We start from the raw sequence: 21,744 nt of genomic DNA on the forward strand, positions 1-21,744 counted from the left end.
AAAAAAAAAACAAAAAAAAAAAAAGACAAAAAATTGGCAATAGAAAGTTCAGGCTAATTCAGAGTACCAAAACTGTAATTTCAAAAATACTTGATAATTGGGAACATTGAACGGTCTCCCTTCCTCAAACACTAATGGTTCACATTTACAAGGTCTGATCTACTTTCAGAGTGAGAAAACATATTCCATAGATTAGTGCTTATGAGAACAGAATTCTTCCTTTCTTTTAATATTAACCTTCCTGAGTGCCTGCAGCAGCCCCCGGTTCCTTGAGAAAGAGAGGAGGCCCTCGGATACTGGGGCTAACCTTCAGAGCCTTTTGAGGGCTTTGTGAAAATGTTTGACACTCAGGTTGCAGAGTGCAGAGTGGAAATGTATTAGCGCCAGAGTTTGTGGGGATTTTTTTGAAAACTGCAAAACTCAAGACACAAATATTTAATAAAACAGCTAGAAAATGCAACAGCGATGCCAAGCAGTCCACTGCAACTCAGCTAGAGACAGTTCAATTCTTAACAGCAATTGGGAATGCTCAGCCAAACTCAGTGTATAAAATCCTAAAACTCCAACAGCTTAGCATCAAAAAGGTTATTTTTAATGTAGTAGGTGTGTCATTATGAATAGGTTCCATATGACATTGTCTCTAAAAGGAAGAGCAAAGCCTATGTCAGAGCAAAGCCTTCAACTGTGCCTAGAAGATGCTTCTCAGCTGACAAAGGTCTTCACACACTTACTGGCGCTGCCCCTCGGTCACGCGGACTCCCTGGTAGGCGCTCTCTATGCTGGTGGTGTTGGCCATCCACCACAGCATGGTGGTCGATTGTGTACCAGTTCCCAGGAACACCTTACATGGGATTGTCAATCTTGATCCTGCATACAGCAAGACGGCACACATCAAGCGTCAGAACCCAGGCAGGGGACAGGGGTCACACCAGTCCTTGCGTCCATCAGCAGATCTGAGCTTTGGACCCTTCCCCATCTTCATGAACACCTCTCACCAGCCAACTCCTTCCTTAGAAGGAAACTTAGTTTCCTCATATGATTCTGTTCACGTAGAACACCAGTATTTATCAAGCGTCTCCCGTTCCCTCAACTGGTCTTCATGGCAGATGAAAATCCGGGGGGGCAAATGGCTTCCCCAAGGCCATTCAGCTCCTACAGAACATTCTGAATTCATGAACGGCTTCTCCCACAATTTATTCTAGGCACCTCAAAAAATCCAGATTAATGTTTGGATTCTTTCTCTCCACCCATTGCTGGTCTCAGGGCTCATGTTTCCCCCAGGAACTCCCTAGTCCCAGATCATGTTCATTTGGGATTAACCCTTTAACAAACCACTGAATTTTATAGGAATGGTGCCTTCCACTGTTGTTCAGGGTAATGGTACTGGGCTCCCCTGCCTCAGTCATTATGAGTTACAGTTTTTAAGTCACCAAAGGGGAGGAAAGAAAAAAAAGGAACAAATCCATCTGATCTGTTTCTTCCTCATGAGGGATATGCCTCCCTGTGGTGTGTCTTTGAATGTACCTGGCCCCACTTGAGGCTCAGAATGCCAGCTCTTCTCCCTCCCTCACCACCTATGATGACCTTCAAGGTTCTCAGCCCAAAGCAACCCATTACATCTGGCTTCATGTGACTCTGCCCCACATGTCAGTGCATTCAAAGCAACAGGATGGAGAACTCAGCTCCACTCAGCTGGGTAACACCTAGGAGCCAGGAGGCTGGAGTCCCAGTCTGCACCAACCCCTGTCCCCACTTCCCTCAGTTCCCAGGCAACTGTCCCAAGGGCCAAGACAGCCATCAGGAGCTGCAACTCATGTGTCAGGGAGCAATCCCAGCATCTGCACAAAAGTCTCCCTTCTTTATCGCCACCAATTAAAATTTAGAATATAAGCCCAACACCAAACAGAGGAGATGGAGGGATGGATGGATGGATGGATGGATGGACGGTAGGAAGGATAGAGTATAAGCTCAACACCAAACAGAAGAGTTGGATGGATAGATGGATGGATGAATGGATGGAGGGAAGGATGGATGGATGGATGGATGGATGGAGGGAAGAGATGGATGGGTAGATGGATGGATGGACAGATAAATGGATGTATGGATGAAGAGAAGGATGGGGAGGGAAGGAGAGAGGAAGGAAGAAAGGAAGGAAAGAAGGATGGATAAGGCCTACAAAACCATTATACGAAAAAATAAAAAAAAAGGTACAGGCCTGTCTGAATGCCAGACTGACTTGAGTGTGGCTTTTGACCTTTATTGAGCCACCATGACCCTTGAGCAGCTTTTCCTTCTGGAAAATGGGAGAAATGAGGCCCTCCCACAGGGTCAATGTTGGCATTGAGTGACATCTTATTAGACATAGTAATGTTCAACAGGGTAGTGTGTGTGTGTGGGCCGGAGTGAAAAATGGAAAACCCTGTCAGTCACTTTCATCACTTCAGTTGACCAGCTGACCAGCTATTTTGGCAATAAGAGACCATCTCTGTAGGGCCAGCAATGGCAGGATCAGCCTCACTTTATAAATGGACTCTTAGGGATGTGCTGAGCATGCGCCAAGTTTCGGTAAAGTGAGTGATTTAAAATACACTACAGGTGCTGGTTGCATGAGGGAACTGTACTGTTAATTGTCTCATACAGTTAAGAACTGTTACCAGAATTTTTGGATTTTTCCATTCAGGTTTTTGTAGGCAGGGTTTTCATGTAATAAAGTAGACCTATTTTCTTTTTTTTTTTTTAATATTTTTATTTATTTCTAGGTGAGAGAGAGAGACAGCGTGAGCAGGGGGGGGTGAGAGAGAGAGAGACAGCGTGAGCAGGGGAGGGTCAGAGAGAGAGGGAGTCACAGACTGAAACAGGCTCCAGGCTCTGAGCTGGCAGTCAGCACAGAGCCCGACGCGGGGCTCGAACCCACGAACCGCGAGATCATGACCTAAGCGAAAGTCGGACGCTTAACCGACTAAGCCACCCAGGCGCCCCAAGTAGACCTATTTTCAATCAATGCCATTTCTAACATCTCACAGAAGGAAATGTTCCTTCGTATCTGTTACCTGCCTCTCATGCCGGGGTTCTGGGGTCCCACCCAGGCACGCTGCACGCCAAAGGGGCAGGTGCAGTCAGGGGTCACAAGGGTCTAGGACCCTGGGCTTAGGGACTGCAGGCACCCCTGTGGGTCAGATGGTCCTTGTGGGCCTTACCCAGTGAAGCTAAGATGGTCTGGTGAGGAGAGATAATCACAGGAATTGTCTCCTCTTCTTTTTCTGAGAACGATAGGAGGAAAACAGATTCAATTAGGAAAGCCTTCATCTCTAGCTGAGAGTCAAATTCCATTGTTTAGCTAATTAACAAAGTTCTCTTCGACAGCACGGCCAGCCATTGTAAGGTTCGACCTTTGTCTAGCAAAGGAAACAGGCTCTCCACAAAAGTGAGCATCTCTGGCCAATGCCTTTCCCAGAAGAGATATTACTGGAAGAGGCCACAGTTAAATACACATTCCGCTAACAGATGTTCTTTGCTCTGTGATAAATAATTAACCATTCCCCTCCCTGGCTTCCTGAATAAATTCTTAATAGTAAGGTTCACAATGTCCTCAAGATAGGCTTTACCCCAACATCTATTTGCCCTAAAATATCTCCAACCTTTCCATTCCTGCCTCCCCCAGTGCCCGCCTCAGAATACTGAAGAGTCACTTCAAAAACTTTTAAAAAGACACAGGAATTTGGGAACCACCTGTTTATACTGCTAAGCCCGCAATGAGTGCTAATGGGCGCAATCCAGCATTAGCTACCATGTCTTGTTCATTGAAGACGTAACTCTTTTGGGAAACAGACAGAAGTGGACTTCTGAAGAGCAACCCAACTCCTCAAGAGGAAGGTCTCCCAACAGTTTGAAGAAACTGGGAACCTGAACTGAAGCAAAGAGCATGACTGGGGGGTGGGCGAAGGGGCTGCCCGTCTCCATAACTGCTTGCTCCATCCTTACATCTTCTCTGCAGAACGTTTTGAAATCCTAACATGAGTAACGATTAGACAGTCTCACAGTAGAGAACCAAACCAGATGACTTCCTGATCATGACCGGGAGCCTCCCCATAACTGCCCCCGACAAACACACATAATCACATGCCTGCTGCACAGAGGCTGGGGCAATGGAGAGGAGGTGAGAAAAGAGCCTCGGAGGCTATGCCTCAGTGCTTCTCAAATCTGAAGGTGTATCAGCATCACGTGGGCCGCATGTTAAACGCGGATTGCTGCGCTCCTCCCACCACATGCCTGTTTCTAACTCAGTGGGTCTGGGATGGAGACTGAGATTTTCCAAGTCTAGTGAACACCCAAGTGCTGCTACTGCTGGCTGGGCCAGGACCACTCTTTGAGAACCTCTGAGAAACAGTGTGATCATAACACAGGGTACTATGAAGGTTGGTCGCCCCCTAGTGTTCCTGTGGAGTATCGCATAAACAGGATAATTAAGAGCCTCTTCGAAGTCCCAGAAAGTTTCCATGATTCCCCTGTGGGGGAACAAGTTTTTGATATGAAGGAATCCTTACAAGACAGTAATATATATATATATATAATCTAGAGATATCAGTTCATGGGAGACACAATTTTCCCTGTAGTAAAACTGAATCTCTGGATTCCCTGTGACAAAAAAAAAGTCTTCTCCCTTCAGTGACCAATTATTTAACCTTAATGTATTTTCAAAGCCCTCTGAAATGCCCTAGAAGACTCCAACTGTGTCCCTGTTCAGTATATAACAGAAAGAAGAGAGAAACTCTTCAGGGCAGAGTCCAGGATTTAAACACGTTTGTGTTCCTTGCACCAAGCTTGATGTCCATCCAACACGTAGGAGGTATGCAGTAAATGCTGAACAATTTTAAATACTAATCACAACACTGTTCACAATATTATTTTCAAGTGGAACTCATTTAAACCAATGAGAGCACTCCCTGTTTGAAATTCTAGTTGCAAGGGCCACATGCCTTGGGGAGACCAAAAAAGGGCAATTTCCACCGGATCTGCCAATGCACAGCCTTGTATCTGAAAACTCCAATAAAATTCTAGGATCCTAGAATTATGCATAAAGTTATGGCAACCATGTTCTGATGGCTGGTCCTGGGGCGCAAGCCTTCCAAAGGGGGCTTTCCAAAGAGACCTTCCAAGTGAACCAAGTGTTTGGCCCCCTCTGCTGGTGTGTCTTAGCCTCACACTTAGAACCCCATCAATTACCCAGGGATTCATCTTTCCTCATGAAAACACCCCGCTTTCTATCTTTCAAAGGTTCACACATATCTCATTAGCCTGATGCTTTAGGAGAACTGACAGGTCTGTCTTCCTTTCCTACCAAAGACATGCAAGGAATTCCATGAGAACCCTAATTTGTTCTTTGCATGTTGCTGTTGACAGGGTGGAGGTGCCTCAATGGCAAGTACTCACTGTTGACGCGTAGTTCAATATTCCTAGTCACGTTGTACTGCGTGCCTTCGTGGATGAACGCCATGGCACAGCTGTAATACCCCGCATCCTCCACAGACACATTATATATGAGTAAGCGGGAGGTTCCCCTCACACTTAGGAACTTCTCATTGTCTTGGTCCAAAAGGACAGAATCCTTAAGGGAAAATATTTCTCAAAGTTATACTATGTACTAATTTATGTCTCAAAAGCTATATGGCTAACATCAGTGTTTCGATCGATGTTGAATATGCAACCCAACAATTGCCCTGGCATTTACTCTGCAAATGTACTTGGGACACACTGTTAATTGTGTTTTTTAGCAGAGAGACTTTGTTAACATAGAAAACAAAATTGTAGGGCACCTGAGTGGCTCCGTCATTAAGCATCTGACTTCAGCGCAGGTCGTGATCGGACAGTTAGTGAGTTCCAGTCCCACATCGGGTGATCTCGAGCCCCATTTCTCTCTCTCTCTCTCTCTCTCTCTCTCTCTTCCTCTCATGGGACTTTCTTTCTCTCTCTCCTTCTCTGTCTCTGACCCTCAATCACTTGTGACTTGAAAGGTAATAGTCAGAAGAAATGATGTTGCAGTAATTACTTTAAAGGTCATTTCAATTTTAGGAGTCAGTAAAGATGGGGGAAATTTTGTATAAAAAACTAAATGTGAGAAATGAGGGCCCACTTCTCATATAGGCGGAAGATTCTGTGGGTTTTACATAACAGAATCCTCAAGAGCAAGGCCTCCAAGAACAGAAAAAGTTGAATGAGATTCAAGAAAACACCCTAACAAGCACAACGTGTTCTCAGGAACCTATCTCTCAAAACCATGATGACCAAAAGCTTGCAATAGTCAAACATAACCTTGAGCTATTTCAGACTCTTGCTCTGAATGGTAGCACAGACATAACCAAAAAGGTTTGTCAGCTAATGGCTCATAAAGTATTATTTTACAATCTATTTAACTGAAGAGATTTTACTGTTCCTAACATGAGTAGCCAAACGTGAAAACCCAAACGGGGCTCAGCACCCCCGTTCCTCCAAGCCTCCCAAGCCCCCAGGGCTCCCCTGCACAGCAGGTGTGTATGGAGCCTGGCCTCCAGGGCTGGAGTGCTGGCTGCACCATCTACCAGCTGTGTGACCTTGGACAAGTGCCTTATACTTCTGTATCTCCATTTTTTAATCTGTAAAATGGAGATATTAGAAGTCCCTACTTTGTTGGTTTATATGCCAGGGGGTCTAGAATAGACTTCTACCCAGTACAGGCTAAGTAAAGCTTAGCATTGATATCCTTTTTTTATCTTGTAGCTATAATACCAGTCAACTGGTTGATCTATTCTTGATTAAATAATTCATTTGTATCAAATTGTATTTTTTATTGTTTTAATGTTTATTTATTTTGAGAGAGAAAGTGCGTGCAAGCAGGGGAGGAGCAGAGAGAGGGGGGAGAGAGAATCACAACCAGGCTCCGTACTGTGGTGCAGAGCCGGACACGGGGCTCAATCCCACACCCTGCGAGATCATGATCCGAGCCAAAATCAAGAGTTGGAGGCTTAACCAGTCGGTTAAGCCACCCAGGCAGCCCTATATCAAATTTTAAACAAGTAACTCTACTTTTCAGTATCAGTCTATGGTCTGTCTTTAACGGGGATCAGCAAATTTTTCTGTTAAGGACCAGATAGTTAATATTTCAGGCCTACAGTCCACATGGCCTCTGTCCCCTGGTAAGTTTGAAGAGCTTACTCAGCTCTGCCCTTGCAGTCAGAGGCCACAGAAACAGTAAGTATGGTCGTGTCCCAGTAAAACTTTATTTATGGACACTGAAATTTGAATTCTACTTCACTTTCGTATGTCAGGAAATACCAGTCTTATTTTATTTTTTTAACCGTTTAAGAAAGTGAAAACTAGGGGGCGCGTGGGTGGCTCAGTCATTTGAGTGTCCAACTCTTGATTTTGGCTCAGGTCATGATCCCAGGGTCATGGGATTGAGTCCCACATCAGGATCCGTGCTCAGCATGCTTAAGATTCTCTCTCTCTCTCCCTCTATATCCCTCCCTTCTCTCTCCCTTTCAAATAAAAAAAGAAAGAAAGGAAAAAATAAAAAACTATCCTCAGCATATAAAAACAGGCAGTCACTCAATTTGGCCCCTGGTTATAGCTATCATTTGCCCACAGCTGGTCTACACAAGCGATCTGATGATAGTATTTAGTCAATCAGACAAGAAAACAAGTTGTTTGTATTTAACACACAAGTTAATTATCATGTGCTTTTAAAAAGCTTCATTAATATGTGTACATGGTTGTTAAATAAATGGTTTTTTGTACATTGTTACAGACAAACGACAGAGTAAAAAGCTATTTTCTTCAACTGTCACTTACTCTACATTCATTTTACATTCTGTCTTCGCAAATTCCTACTCTGAGGACCCTTGCCCCAGCCACATAAAGACGAGTAGAACATATTAATGGTGGTCCTTTTTAAACTAACTAGTTGGGGGAAAAATCAGAAATACAAAAGTGAATGTGTTATCTTCAGAATGGGTATTTTAAATCCTTCCTGTAGCCAGTTATACACATTTTAATTAAATGGCCATTTTTAAAGGTGTACCTTGTACCACTGAATCTTCATGTCCATTTTGTTACGGGTGAATTCACTCAGCTCAGGGCAAACTAAAGACCCAGAGGTTGATAGCGTAAGAATTTGCGGGTATGATATGAAAGGCAGGGAAGCTTCTGTCTTCTCAAAAACCCTGAGTTCAGTGGACATTTCATCACAGTAAGAGGCGTTTCTGATGTTAAAGAGAAAAAAGGACAATAAATGACAAGGCAAAATAACAGTAAGGCTAAATGAAATTAAGACTAATTTGGGGCACTTGGGTAGCTCAGTCAGTTGAGCATCTCACTTTAGCTCAGGTCATGATCTCACGATTCATGAGTTCGAGCCCCACATCAGGCTCTGTGCTGATAGCTTGGAGCCTGGAGCCTGCTTTGGATTCTGTGTCTCCCTCTCTGTCTCTGCCTCTGCCCCACTTGTACTCTGTCTCTCCTTCAAAAATAAAATGAAACATTAAAAAAAAAGAAGAAGAATTTCCGCAAGCCCATTAAATTCTGTGTCCTGCATTTTCTGGATGAGTATTGCAATGCTTCTCTTCCTGATCTTTTTGAGTCCCTGAGAGACCAAAAAAAAAAAAAAAAAAAAGATGATGATGTGGCTTGCATTTTTCCCAAAGGGACCCTCTGCAAGCCTGTTTTCAACCCCATCCAAGGTCACTAAGCGGTCCCCAAATACCCTTCAAACAGGCCTGAACCTTTCCAGGTTCTGGGGGTCTCTCTGACAACAACCCCAACACACTTCAACTTCCTAGAGCAGAAGGCCATATCCAAAAAGAGAGATGTTTTCCTAAGAGCCACCACTCTTGGGAATCATCTATGAGCTTAAGGCGAATTTCAGAAAACTGCTGAGAATTTTGTGTAAGATCTATAAAATATTTTTGCAATATGGCATGTGGCATGGGGAATTGAACATGGCAAGTTTGTTTTGTTTTTCGTTTGGGGTTTTTGGGTTTTTTTGGGTTTTTTTTTTTTTTTTTTGGCCTAACTCTAATCTCAATATCATAATTCTGTCAAGACCCTAGAGCGGGGGAAAGGGCAGAAAACATTGATAGAAACATGGGGTGAAACATTAAAATACAGTGATCTCAGCTAAGCCCCTGGTTATCTAAGAAATACAACATCAACAGAGACTATGAAAATGTGTGCTGTACAAAAAGAAAAGTGTGCTGTATAAGGAAGGCGGGGGCAGCGGGGATCTCTACAGCAAAAGGAAGAACAATCTATATCTAAAGAAGGAATAAAATGTGAAAAATGTATGTAAATGAAGTCAATGATAAAAGCTTGCTACCTGAAAGTAAAAAGAATTAATTCAAGTATATAGAGCCAGTATCTATATTATACTTCATGTCTGGTTTATAAAAGGAAAAAGATGAACAAACAGTTTAGGCACAAAGAAATGCAGGAAGTTAACTGTGTCACCTTGAAAAATATATTATCTCACTGTAAGAAACGTAAAAGAGGAGAAGCGCCTGGGTGGCTCAGTCGGTTGAGCAATCGACTTCAGCTCAGGTCATGATCTCATGGTCTGTGAGTTCAAGCTCTGTGTTGGGCTCTGTGCTGACAGCTCAGAGCCTGGAGCCTGCTTCAGATTCTGTGTCTCCCTCTCTCTCTGCTCCTCCCCTGCTTGCATGCTCACTCTCTCTCTCAAAAATAAATAAACATTAAAAAAATTTTAAATAAGAAAAAAATGTAAGTGAGGACAAGTCTAAAGAAGAGTGTATATCTGAAAATAGTCATCCCAGCAGCTGGAGGAGGTACATGCCAGGCCCTGTGTTGTATACTCTATACGAGGCAGGAATTATTATTATATCATTTTTAGATGATGAAAGTTAGGTATATAGAAATTAAGTTATTTCCTAAGGCTGTACAGAAATTAAGAGGTCAAATCAAGGTTAGAAGCCTGGTAAGGCTCTGGGAAAACCCATAAATTAGGGCAGTATCTCTGGAAACCAAACTTACTACACATATTGAAAGTTACAAATCTGTTCACATTATTGATCTGGTAATTCCCCTTGGGCAAGACACTCTGTGAAACTGACGCAAAAGAAAGATGGGCGTGGAATGATTTGATCACCACTCACATTCTCCATGTGTGTTACATCCTCACAGCAAAGGGATCATTAGTGTTATTCATCAAATGTGTCCAATTCCCCCACCCTAACCATACAGTGGAATTAACACATCATGGTCATGACCCCACTTTGGGTGGGAGCAGTTATATGACTCTAGTCAATGAGATATATGTTTGTCACTTCTACACCAAAGTGTTGTTTTTTGTTAATGTGTATTTATCTTTGAGAGACACAGGACAGAGCACAAGTCGGAGAGGGTCAGAAAGCAAGGGAGACACAGAATCTGAAGCAGGGTCCAGGCTCTGAGATGTCAGCACGCAGCCTGATGCAGGGCTTGAACTCACAAACCACGAGATCATGACCTGAGCCGAAGTCGGATGCCAACTGAGCCACCCAAGTGCCCCTACACCAAAGTTTTAATAGCCATAGAGTCCAAGACACTCCAGAGCCCAAGACACTCCAGAGCACGTCTCCTTCTGGTATGGCAGTCAACACTTGGGATGGTGGCTACTCCTTCCATCTGGGTCCTCGATTGTCTCCGAACCCAACATGGATTTGTTGGCTTGCTGCAAGTGTGATTAATAAGCATCTATTGTTTTAAGTCACTGAAATTTGGGGGAGGCTTGATTTAGCAGCAGAACTTGCCCATCCTGGTTGACAGAAAGGCCTTGTGGGTCCTGGATCAGAAGACTGTAAAACTCACAGGAACGGGGCTGCTTCATGCGCTATGACTACAAGTGCCAAAGGGTAATATGGCAACTGCCAGTGATTCTCAGCCCACTGGGAGCCCAATCTCAGAGCTGGAAGAGAGTTCTAGAGATCAGCCAGGTAGACTCACATGCGAAGCCTTGACCCACACTGAGATGTCGACTGCCCCCCTCAATCTCAGACCTCTTTTTTTCTACAAGAATAGAAAATACAATGAGACTATGAGATGCAATGTTTTAAAACAAGTATAAAAACAAACTTTAAGACAAACATGACTCCGTTCTCATCTCCCTGATTTTTGCATAGCATCACTACAGGAGTCAATAAGCATTGCCTTTAGGAAAGGAAAGGCACTTTCATGTATATATCGACCATCTTCTATGGTGCTCCTCGTAACTGGGTGCTTCACATGCTGCGGTTTCATAGAACTCTCCCAACAACTCTCTTTACAGAGGAGAAAACCGAGACCCATAGATACCAAGTTGTAAGACCAACATCCTACCACCTAGAAAAGGAGAGAGCTGGGATTCACACCCACACTATCCTAACTCCAAATTCCATTCCTTTTCTACCACACTATTAAATTTTCCTAGTAGTGCTCCTTAGGAAACCTTTGGAATTCTTCTACAATAAAAGGAAAGGAAAACTATGCATTGATAGCTATTGTAAAATCAAACATCCACATTTCCCTGAAATGGAAATAAGAGCTTGTCTATTTCCTAGGCAGGATTCATTGACAAGATTGAACACACACTCAGCCCTGAGAAAGAATGAAATCTTACCATTTGCGACAACATAGATGGATGTAAACAGTGTGATGCTAAGTGAGATAAGTCAGGACAGGGAAAGATAGATACCATATAATTTCATCCATAGGTGGAACTTAAGAAACAAAGCAAATGAACAAAAAAAGAGACAAACAAACAAGACTCTTAAATACAGAGAACAAACTGGTGGTTGCCAGAGGGGAGGTGAATGGGTGAAATAGACGAAGGGGATTAAGAGCACCCTTTATTGTGCTGAGCACTAAGAAATGTATAGAACTGCTGAATCATTGTACTCTGCTCCTGAAACTAATATAACACTGCATGTTAATTATTTTTCCATTTTTAAAGGAAATTAAAAATAAGACAACAAAAAACTTTAAAAATTAAAAGTAGGCAAAGGACTTGAATAGACATTTGGCCAATAAATGACCTGGAAATAGGCTTAGCATAACGAATCATTAGGGAAACGCAAATCAAAAGCACAATAATATACCATTTCACACCCAGGAGGATGGCTATTATCCCTCTCCAAAAAAAAAAGAAAAAGAAAACCTGGAAAATAATAAGTGTTAGTGAAGATGTGGAGAAACTGAAACGGGTGTACATTGCTGGTGGAAATGTAAAATGGAGCGGGCACCGTGGCAGACAATATATTGGTTTTCAAAAAAATTAAACATAGGATTACCATCTGATCCACCAATTTTCTCCTGGGTATATACCCAAAAGAATTGGAAGCAAGGACGCCAACAGATCTTTGTACACCTATGTTCAGACCAAAATTATACACAACGGCCCAGAGGCAGTACCAAAAAATGGTGTATTTATGCCATGGAATAATATTGAGTCTTAAAAAGGAATGAAATTCTGATATACTCTGCAATATGGATGAACCCTGAAGACGCCATGCTGAGTGAGATGAGCCACTCACAAAAGGACAAACGCTGTATGACTCCACTCATAGGAGGTATTTAGAGCAGCCAAACTCACAGAGACAGAAAGCGGGATGGGGGTTGCCAGGAGCTGGGGGCAAGTGAGGAGTTAGTGTTTAATGGGCTCAGAGTTTCAGTGTGGGATGATGAAGAGTTCTGGAGATAAAGGGGGGTGATGGTCCCATAACAGCGTGAATGAATGTGCTTAACACACCAAGCGTACCCTAAAAAAGGGATAAGATGGTAACTTGGATGCTATGCGTATGTTACCACAACTTTTGAAAAAAGCAACAAGACAAAGAGGGAAGGGGGTGGACCCCACACCAGGCGGTTTGGGTTCTGGTCTCGGTTCCACACCTGCCACCGGGGAGCACTCCGCCACCTGGGAGCACTTCATAAGTGAGCTTGGTCCCCTCACGCTTACATTAAGCAATTGGATCAACTCACTCCTAAAGTCCTTTCCAGCTTCCACACTGTCTATATGGACGCAGGCATGAACAAAACTGCCCGAGTCCCAGTCCTCCTAGGGTTCACGTTCTTACAGGGTAGACAGACATTAAACACGTAAACAGATGTGTGTCAGGTGAGGAAAACTGCCAGCAGGGTAAAAAGAGAGTGTCAGGAGAACTGTTTTCGGTAAAGTGGCTAGGGATGTCCTCTCCAAAGAGGTGACATTTGAGCAAAGACTTAAATGGAGAGGAAAGAGCCATGAGGGCATCTGGGGAAGGTTCCGAGGTACGAGGTAGTTCAGGAATAGTGATGAGGACAAAAGGTAGATTCTCATTTCGAAATCCAGGCCGACAGTGAAGAACTGCGCATGAATCCGTTCTGGAGGGAGCCCCGCTCTGTGGCCTCATCCCGGGGGGCTCACCTGACAGTGCAGATGTAGGTGCCAGAGTCCTCCTGCAGGCCTGGCAAGATCCAGAGAGCACCATCCTGGACCCACCTCCGAGTCTCCTCTTCCCCTGGGACCGTTCTAGCAGAATCATTTTTACGCCATGTCACGTTGATGTGGGGGCTGACGGACGCCCACAGCCAGGATGGCACCTGGGGGCACTTCAGGACCACAGGCTCCCCTTCCACCTTGAATTCAGTTTTGAAATGTTTGCCAAGAAACTGGCAGTTTCCTGTAGCCACTGAAGGACAGAGAGACCACAGTCAGGCTTTGGGTCCAAAGCCTCCTCTGACGGGCACGTCTGAAGAAGCCACGTGCCCCTAACAGGCAGCCTGCACCCCAGGAGCCCCATTAACACCTCCTGTTATAATGATTTCAAAATTCCCCAAAAACAATTCTTGAGCTACTGTCAATGCCAAGTTACATTTTGTGGGGAAAGTTCAATCCAGTTCACGTGGAGACGAAAGAATGATTAAAAAGTTGGGCCATAGTTTTCACTTGTTGACTCCTTATCAAGCCCAAGTGGATTTGGGCTGAGTTCAGATAGAAAAAGAGCTTAGTTGTGACAGGACACATGGTTAAAATCCAAAGGCACCTTTTACCGAAGGCAAACGCACCACCTTCTTGGCTCACTCTTTGGCAGGAATGACCGATGCCCAGAGTAGGCACAGTGCAACAGAAGAGATGCGCCGGAGGAAGCATCAGTCACACCTTGCCTTTAGAAAACACAGACTTCACTAGATAAACAACTGCTTTCCCCCAGGGAAGCTAAGGCAAGCCCTTTCCAGCTGAAAGATTCATTTCTCACCTCTGTGTTCCTCAGGCTGAACGGTGAAGGAATAAACACCCATCATCAACACGTACAAGATGAACATTGTTTCCGGCAACTTCTGGAGGACATGAGATGGAGAGGTGGAGATCGCAGGTTCAGCACCCCGTAATCTATAGGAGGAGACAGAGGGGTCACCAGGAGCCACACACACCCAGAGAGAGAACTCCTTGACGATGGTCCCAGCAGGAGGCTCTGGAGGCTTCACCTGATGACAGAAATCTTTTTGCCCAGGCTTTATAAAGAAGAAAACACAAAAGTTTCGGATTTGCTCCTCAGTAGCTGTATTCCCTGAGCACACCTTACATCAACTCCCGAGAGCACTAACAAGGTGTCTTGGAAGAGGTGTTCCATATCCTAAGTGTCTCTCTCTCCTGACGTGCGCCTTAGCACTCCCGGCCCTGAACTGAGATGCTTTTTCCTTGGCTGTGGCCACTGCCCAGGCTCTCTCCCCAACCTTCAGGTCCTTACTCAAAATCGTTTTAGTGAGGTCTTCCCTGGCCTTCATGTGTAAAGCAGCACCACCCTTCTGTGTGAATGCTGCACATTTCTCTTTCCTGCTCTATTGCTACCTGTGGCATTCATCATCAACCACGTCCCCTCCCTGTGGAGTATAAGCTCGTGTGCTCAAGGATCCTATTTACAACTGTATCCCTAAGTTCTACTTGTTGAATGAATGAATGCACGCATGAATGAATGAATGACTTAATCACTAGAAATCAAAAGGTCCTTATATTTTTACTTGTTGGAGGATTTGTCTTACTGTCTCTATGAATTAGCTCTTATTTTACATACAATTCTGACATACCCGATGGATTCTATGTACCGCTAACTCTGGTTAGAGCATCCCAGGAGGAAAAGCAAAATAAGTTACAGATAGTGAATAACTTACACAAGTTCATAAAGCACTCCACTCGACCTACTTCCCAAGACTGGAGCCGCGGATGCCTCTGTATCACCCTGCAGTCTCTTTCGCACCATAATGTAATTGTCTGTTTTATTAGCTGACCGTTGCCACAGCCATACTGCCAACGATCCGTCTCAAAACTGAAATGCATAAAACAATCTCCCTGCGATTACGCCAATGGTGTAAAACAATTCTAGCTCACAGTCTATGGATCAGATAGGGGTTGGCCGACTTAGATCAGGTGTTAGGTCTGACCCCGTGCTTCGGGTGGGATTGAAGTCTCCGCCATGTGTCTCTCATCCTCCTTGAACCTACGAGTGCTGGGAGACGATCTCCTTCTATGATGGCAATAAAGGAAGCAATGAGGGCAAGAGCACTCGAGGTCTTGCTCAGAACTAGCTCACTGCTGGTCTGCCCACATTCCACAGGCCAAAGCAAGTCATGTGGCCAAAGCTGCCATCACTGGAGAGATTACTTCCACTTCTAGTTGGAGGAGCTCCGAGTTACACCGGAAGGGGAAATACCAGGGAGTAGTGATGACGTCTGCCACGCCTGTGTCGTGTTGGCTCCTCTGGGTGGGAACAGTCTTGAGAACAGAGGCCTGGTCTCATTCACAGCCCTCAAGACCTATGAGATACCCAGTCCCAGAGAGTACCAGAGATTATTTATGATCAAAAGTCTAGCAGGAAATTGGGAGCGAGGAGTGAATCTAGGGGGAAAAATAATTCCCTACTACCACCCCTCCCCCAATCCCGTAAAGTTTAACTTGTTCCCTGTCCCTAGAATAGATACCATTCTGAATGTCTCACAGTAAACCCAAACGGACCATAAGTGACCAGGGCAGGGTTAGCAAACTGAGGAAGTAACCCTTGCATGCTAGAAACCCTCTCTCCTCCAAAGGCACGGGCTCAGGGTCGCAGTCCGACCTCCCCCTCGGGTTATGTGGAGCCTGGGTAGGCAGCAAAATGACCTGAGATCTTCCCCTTAGTTGGGTATCTGCCCCAGGGCAGCTTCCCCTAAGCTCTTCCTGCTTCTGCATGGTCCTATCCTTCACATGCTTCTGAAACACAAATATTTCCTGTGACTTTAACCACTAACCCAAGCCTCAGGTTAAGCAGGCCACTTGATTAGCATAAGAGTCACATCAACATGGACCAAGTTGCTTTGCCCTCTTTGCACACACATTAGCTTCTCGCATCCCCAACTGCACCTGTCCTGGTCAGACTCGCTGGTTCTCTAGAGCGGATATGAAAAAAGACGGAGTCAAATACACATGTATAACCAATACCACATATCCAAATAGGAGAATTGAGTCAAAGATGGTGACACAAGGACTGGTGTAATAGTGAGCTCCTGAGCTAAATACTGAGAAAATGAATTTTCTCATTTTACCCCCATGATGTGAATATCATGATGCCAATTTGACAGATGATATAATACAAGAGATCTAGGAGGTTGTATAGCTTGACCAACATCTCACAGCAAGTAAGCAGGACTTGAAGTTTAAACCCAAGACTACGGATTCCAAAGCCCTTACACTTCAAAAATATAGAATTTATGACAATTGCTGCTAGTTTCCTCCTTTAAGATCTGTACCTCCCTGTTTTCCCCGTTATAGAACCCCTGACTATCACATTACTAGCCCACACAAAGGCTACATTTCCCGTCCTTCCTTGCAACTAGGAGTGGCCTAGGGACAGAATTTGGGCCAATGAACGTAGGTGGAAATGTATGCTTCTCCCGGGAAGTCAACTTAAAAGCCTCCTCAAAAGCCTTGAAAGTCTCTACTGGTCTCTCTTCCTGCTGACTCAGTATGGATGTGGTGGGTGGATGGCAGCCACCATGTTGGGTCTCAAGGTGCAAACCACTTGCTGACAGTCCTGGGGCAACAAGACAGTTACATGCTTAGACTTCCTGTCATACATACAATATGGAAACTTCCTTTCCATACAATATGGAAACTTTTCAAAGTTTATAAAAAGGACCCCAGGGAAAGGAGCCCTACCAGGTCAAATGTTGTGTTCTCACTGGCTCTCTTTCCGATACTCAACTGTTTCAAACAGTTTCTGCTGACTGACTCTAAGAAGCCACTTCAACTCAGCTTCCTGGCTGGCTCAGCTTGTAAAGCATCCAACTCTTGCTCTTAGAGTCATGAGTTCAAGTCCCACGCTAGGCGTAGAACGTACTTAAAAGAAAACACTTATTTTATGGGGCTCCTGGGGGGTTAGTGGGTTAAGTATCCAGCTCTTGATTTTAGCTCAGGTCATGATCTCACGGTTTGTGAGATCGAGCCCCAGAGCGGTCTCCGTTCTGAGTACAGAGCCTGCTTGGGATTCTCTTTCTCCCTCTCTGCCCCTCCACCATTTGTGCATTCAAGCACTCTCTCAAAATAAATAAATAAACTTAAAAAACAGTAATTTCAGCTCAAAAGTAGGAGTAGCTGAGCAGCCTCCCTTTGGATAAGAGCACCTCCCAGGACTCAGGTGCAGGCTTAGCCTTGAGTTATGTGGTTTGCAACCATGTTTAAAATTACTTTTATGCCAGAGAGTCAGGCTGTATCCATCCAGGGGGAGCTGTCAGCTGAGGCTTCACAGAGCTACAGAGCTGGAAGGGTCTTAGAGAAATCTAGTCCCCTCACTTTCTTTGTCATGCATTGAAAGCCACTTGGATATTAACCTTCTTCTCAGAATCACATGTCTGCTCAGGGTGAGAAGTAGTATTTCAATAAGGACCCTGTTCCAGTGGAATGAAACCCTAAACTGTTNGTATTTCACTTAGATTCACCAATTACTAACATTTCACTTTATTCTCATTCTCTGTCTCTCTCTTTCCTTCTTCATACACGCATAGATACATACACATACATACACATATACACACGTATATACAGACAGACACACATATACATATACACATATAGACATACACGCACATATACATACATATATACACACANGACATACACATACATACACATATATACACATATACACACGTATATACCGACAGACACACATATACATATACACATATAGACATACACGCACATATACATACATATATACACACATACGTACACACATATACACAGATACATACACATTTGCATACATATACATAACATACACATTCACATATACATATTGTTCCCCAGAACACTGGAAAATTACAGACATCCTCAAACTTCACCCCTAAATACTTTAGAATGCATGTAGGAACACATGTTTTGGCAGATTGAGAACAAATAAGTAAGTAAATGATAGCTCCAGAGATTAATCTTCAGGCATTTAAAAGGATTCAACATCTTGGGGCGCCTGGATGGCTCAGTGGGTTAAGCGTCCGACTTCGGCTCAGGTCATGATCTCACGGTTTGTGGGTTCGAGCCCCGCATCGGGCTCTGTGCTGACAGCTAGCTCACAGCCTGGAGCCTGCTTCAGATTCTGTGTCTCCCTCTCTCTCTGACCCTCCCTTGCTCACGCTGTCTCTCTCTCTCAGAAATAAACATTAAAATATTTAAAAAAAAAAAGGATTAAACATCTTACCCTATAGTATATTTTAATGTATCTCTTAATTCACCGAAAAGATTAAACTTTGCTTTATTTCTATCTTCACCTTGTTCCCAGAAGATTTTAGGCAGCTGCCCATCTCTGAGTCAGGCAGTACAGTCATCCAAAAAAGCAAAACAAAGGTGACGATCTTGAATATTAATGAAGTCAAAGAGCTACCAGGCCCTACTCATACCATTCACCCACCTCCAGTTTGTAAAATAAATTCCTAAAAACTGACACATGTTGTTGCAGGCATGTGGTATGAAACCTTTCGACACCCAAGGGAAAAATAAATATTTCCATCAATGTTAAGCTTGGAAACTTTTTTAAATTTAAAGCCGAAGCAAAATAAGAAGTATTTTGAACTAAGACTCTGGAAAACACAGGATGTTAAGAGCTTAGGGAATAAGGAGATCCTCTAGTTTCAGATGCAGAGAAATCTATGACCAGGTTTGAGGTAGCTTTTTTTTTTTTAAATATACTTTGAAATATATTTTGAAAAATAAAATATTAAAGCAGAACCCTTGATGGGTTGTCCACAAATGATTTTGGTCCTACAGAAAAGAGAGAAGCTAGTTTCTCCACCGAACCACACTCCCCCCGCACCCCCCGTCCCGGAATTCAGAGAACTCAGTGCAGCATGGTGAACTGTTTCCAGTCTGCATGGCCATGTCAGAATGAGAGCGCCTCAGTGTCCTTGACTCTGGTGCGGCCTGGGAGATGGAATTGCTTACTGGAAGCCATGGCACAGTAAGACCCATCTTTGGGCCATGATGGGCTGAATCTCAAAGGGAAAACCTGGAGAAGCTAAAACTTGGCTCCAACAAGGGCTACGTGGTCTCTTTATGTTTTACTTTCTGCCAACACGTATTCTTTCTCTCTAAAACCTCCCATTTCTTATCAAATCTTTTGAGCTTGGCCAACTTCTGCCCCAAGAACCATTGACAAAGAGGCTCAACAAATCAACCCAACTCATCTCCCCACTCATTCGAATCCTCTGCTCACACTTTGCATTCCCAGTAAGCCTGAGGCATTCAGAGCCCCCAGCGAGTTGGATCATCAACCAGCACACTTCCTTCACCTTCTTCCTGCATCAGGTCCTCTTACAGGCTAGCCCCTGACAAGACCCACCCCTCTAGCTCAGAATAATTGCCATCATCCTGGAGAATGACTGATGTGGAGTGGAAGCTCCTCCCATGAGGCCCTCAGCACCCACAGTATGATTCCACCATGCTTTCAAGTTCTCCCAGCCCAATATTTGTATGAGAGGAATTTGTTGCTCTGAACAATTCCAGAGGGCTGAACTCATGAGTCTGGTAGAATGCATCACCCCATTATAAACATGAAGCAATGGAAATAGACTCAGATACATTAAAGAACTTACCCAAGGCCACAGAGCTAATGGAATGATAAAGCGGAATGTAAACCTGAGTCAACACAATACTTAGCCTTGGTACTCATGCTCTGCTCTGTAGAAGCACCAGAACCTGGACCTGGAGGGGGCTCTGGAAGCCATAAAACTCAGCACATCATCCAAACACTCTTCCCAAACCCAGCATCCTCCATTGATGGCCAAGTTTACCCCTCATTAGATGGACACTTTGAGTCTTAGAAAATACACATGATCAGAAACTTCTGTCATTTAGGGGTGCCTGGGTGGCTCAGCTGGTTAAGCATCCAACTGTTGATTTCAGCTCAGGTCATGATCTAGCAGTTTGTGGGATCGATCCCTGTATCTGGCTCTGTACTGAGGGCATGGCATCTGCTTGGGACTTTCCCTCTCCCTCTTTCTCTGCCCCTCTCACACTTGTACTCTGTTTCTGTTATTCTCCTTCTCTCTCAAAATAAATAAACATTAAAAAAAAAAACCCAGAAACTTCTGTTATTTCAAATGCAAATTTGCCTTCCCCTAAGCTCCACTCATCGGTCAGATTGGTCAAAAAAAAAAGAAGAGTGTTTAACATGTAAACACACAGTTGTAAATACATGCACACATGCACATTCAAAGCCTACCATGGAATTCTGATGCTTTCATTCAAACTGACAACTTAACGGTAGAGTCTTTAAGCACATTAGAGCAGGAGATTGAAGCTGGATTTCTGGAAGCTGGATTCACTCTACCATTAATTAGCTATGTGGTCTGAGGCAAGCCACTAAGAGACTTATGCAATCTGAGTCACAGTTTTTTCATCTCTGAAATAAATACAAGGGCTGAGCTGCTAAAGGCTCCCAGGTCCCTCCCAGCTGTAAAACCCTGGGATTCTAAGTCAGTCTGGGTTTGCAGTTAGGCTTCAGCCCTGGGCACAGCTCCAGTTTCTAAAGCACCAAGTAAGGGGCCTTAATCAGATAACCACCAAATTTCATCAACTCACTTGCAGAAGTCCCAAAGCCAGAAAACAGCAGAGCCAGGGACTCAAGACCTCTGAGTTCTCCTGAGGATGTGAGCTCTAGCTCCATGGGGTAACATTAGCTGTGGGGCTGGCGTGGGACAGGAGGCAAACCCTTCGAGCTGAATGTGTCTTTCAACCTCTTGTAATCTGAGTGTATGTAGTAAACATCATACAGTCATCCAGAAAACTTGTTCATCTGAAATACAAGGTGGGCAGAGGAAACAAGGACAAAAAGTCCTGAACAGCTGAAAGAGAAAAATAGGATCCTGGCACAAAGGCATGTATATGTTACTCACAGGAGAAGCTTTTCACCTTTCTCACAGAACCTCTTTCTCTTTGCGTATATGAGTATTATCGCTTCTCAGAGTGGCAATTATATTTTCTAAAGATGGACATGACGCTATTGCCCATTTTACATGGTCTTCTATGATGTGACTGTGCCACTCTGCCATCAAATTGTGGAGTTCAACTCACCTCCCTTGAATGGGGCCAGCCTGGGACTTGCGTCTAACCAACAAAATAATGCTAGGTGAGTGCTTCCAGCTGGTTTCCTTGGGATGCTTACTCTGGGGAAAGCGAGCCACCATGTAAACTGTCCAACTACCCTGAGACCACCTTGCAAGGAAGGCCACATGTAGGGG

General features: G+C 44.1%; 1 protein-coding gene across 3 annotated transcripts in view; it reads right to left on the reverse strand.

Annotated features, from left to right (window-relative positions):
* Positions 1–21,744, reverse strand: part of IL1R2 (interleukin 1 receptor type 2) — a 34,132-nt gene that overhangs the window by 3,941 nt on the left and 8,447 nt on the right. For all 3 annotated transcript variants that reach the window (XM_077749160.1, XM_077749161.1, XM_077749162.1), the window contains 6 exons: positions 14,238–14,371; positions 13,406–13,670; positions 8,054–8,234; positions 5,431–5,605; positions 3,198–3,260; positions 732–867 (listed from right to left, as the gene is read on the reverse strand). In XM_077749160.1, the coding sequence (XP_077605286.1) occupies positions 732–867; positions 3,198–3,260; positions 5,431–5,605; positions 8,054–8,234; positions 13,406–13,670; positions 14,238–14,371 (954 nt within the window). The remainder of the gene's footprint in view (positions 1–731; positions 868–3,197; positions 3,261–5,430; positions 5,606–8,053; positions 8,235–13,405; positions 13,671–14,237; positions 14,372–21,744) is intronic.

Source organism: Crocuta crocuta, unplaced genomic scaffold, assembly GCF_008692635.1.
Source record: "Crocuta crocuta isolate KB4526 unplaced genomic scaffold, BGI_CrCroc_1.0 scaffold118, whole genome shotgun sequence".
Taxonomy (NCBI): domain Eukaryota; kingdom Metazoa; phylum Chordata; class Mammalia; order Carnivora; family Hyaenidae; genus Crocuta; species Crocuta crocuta.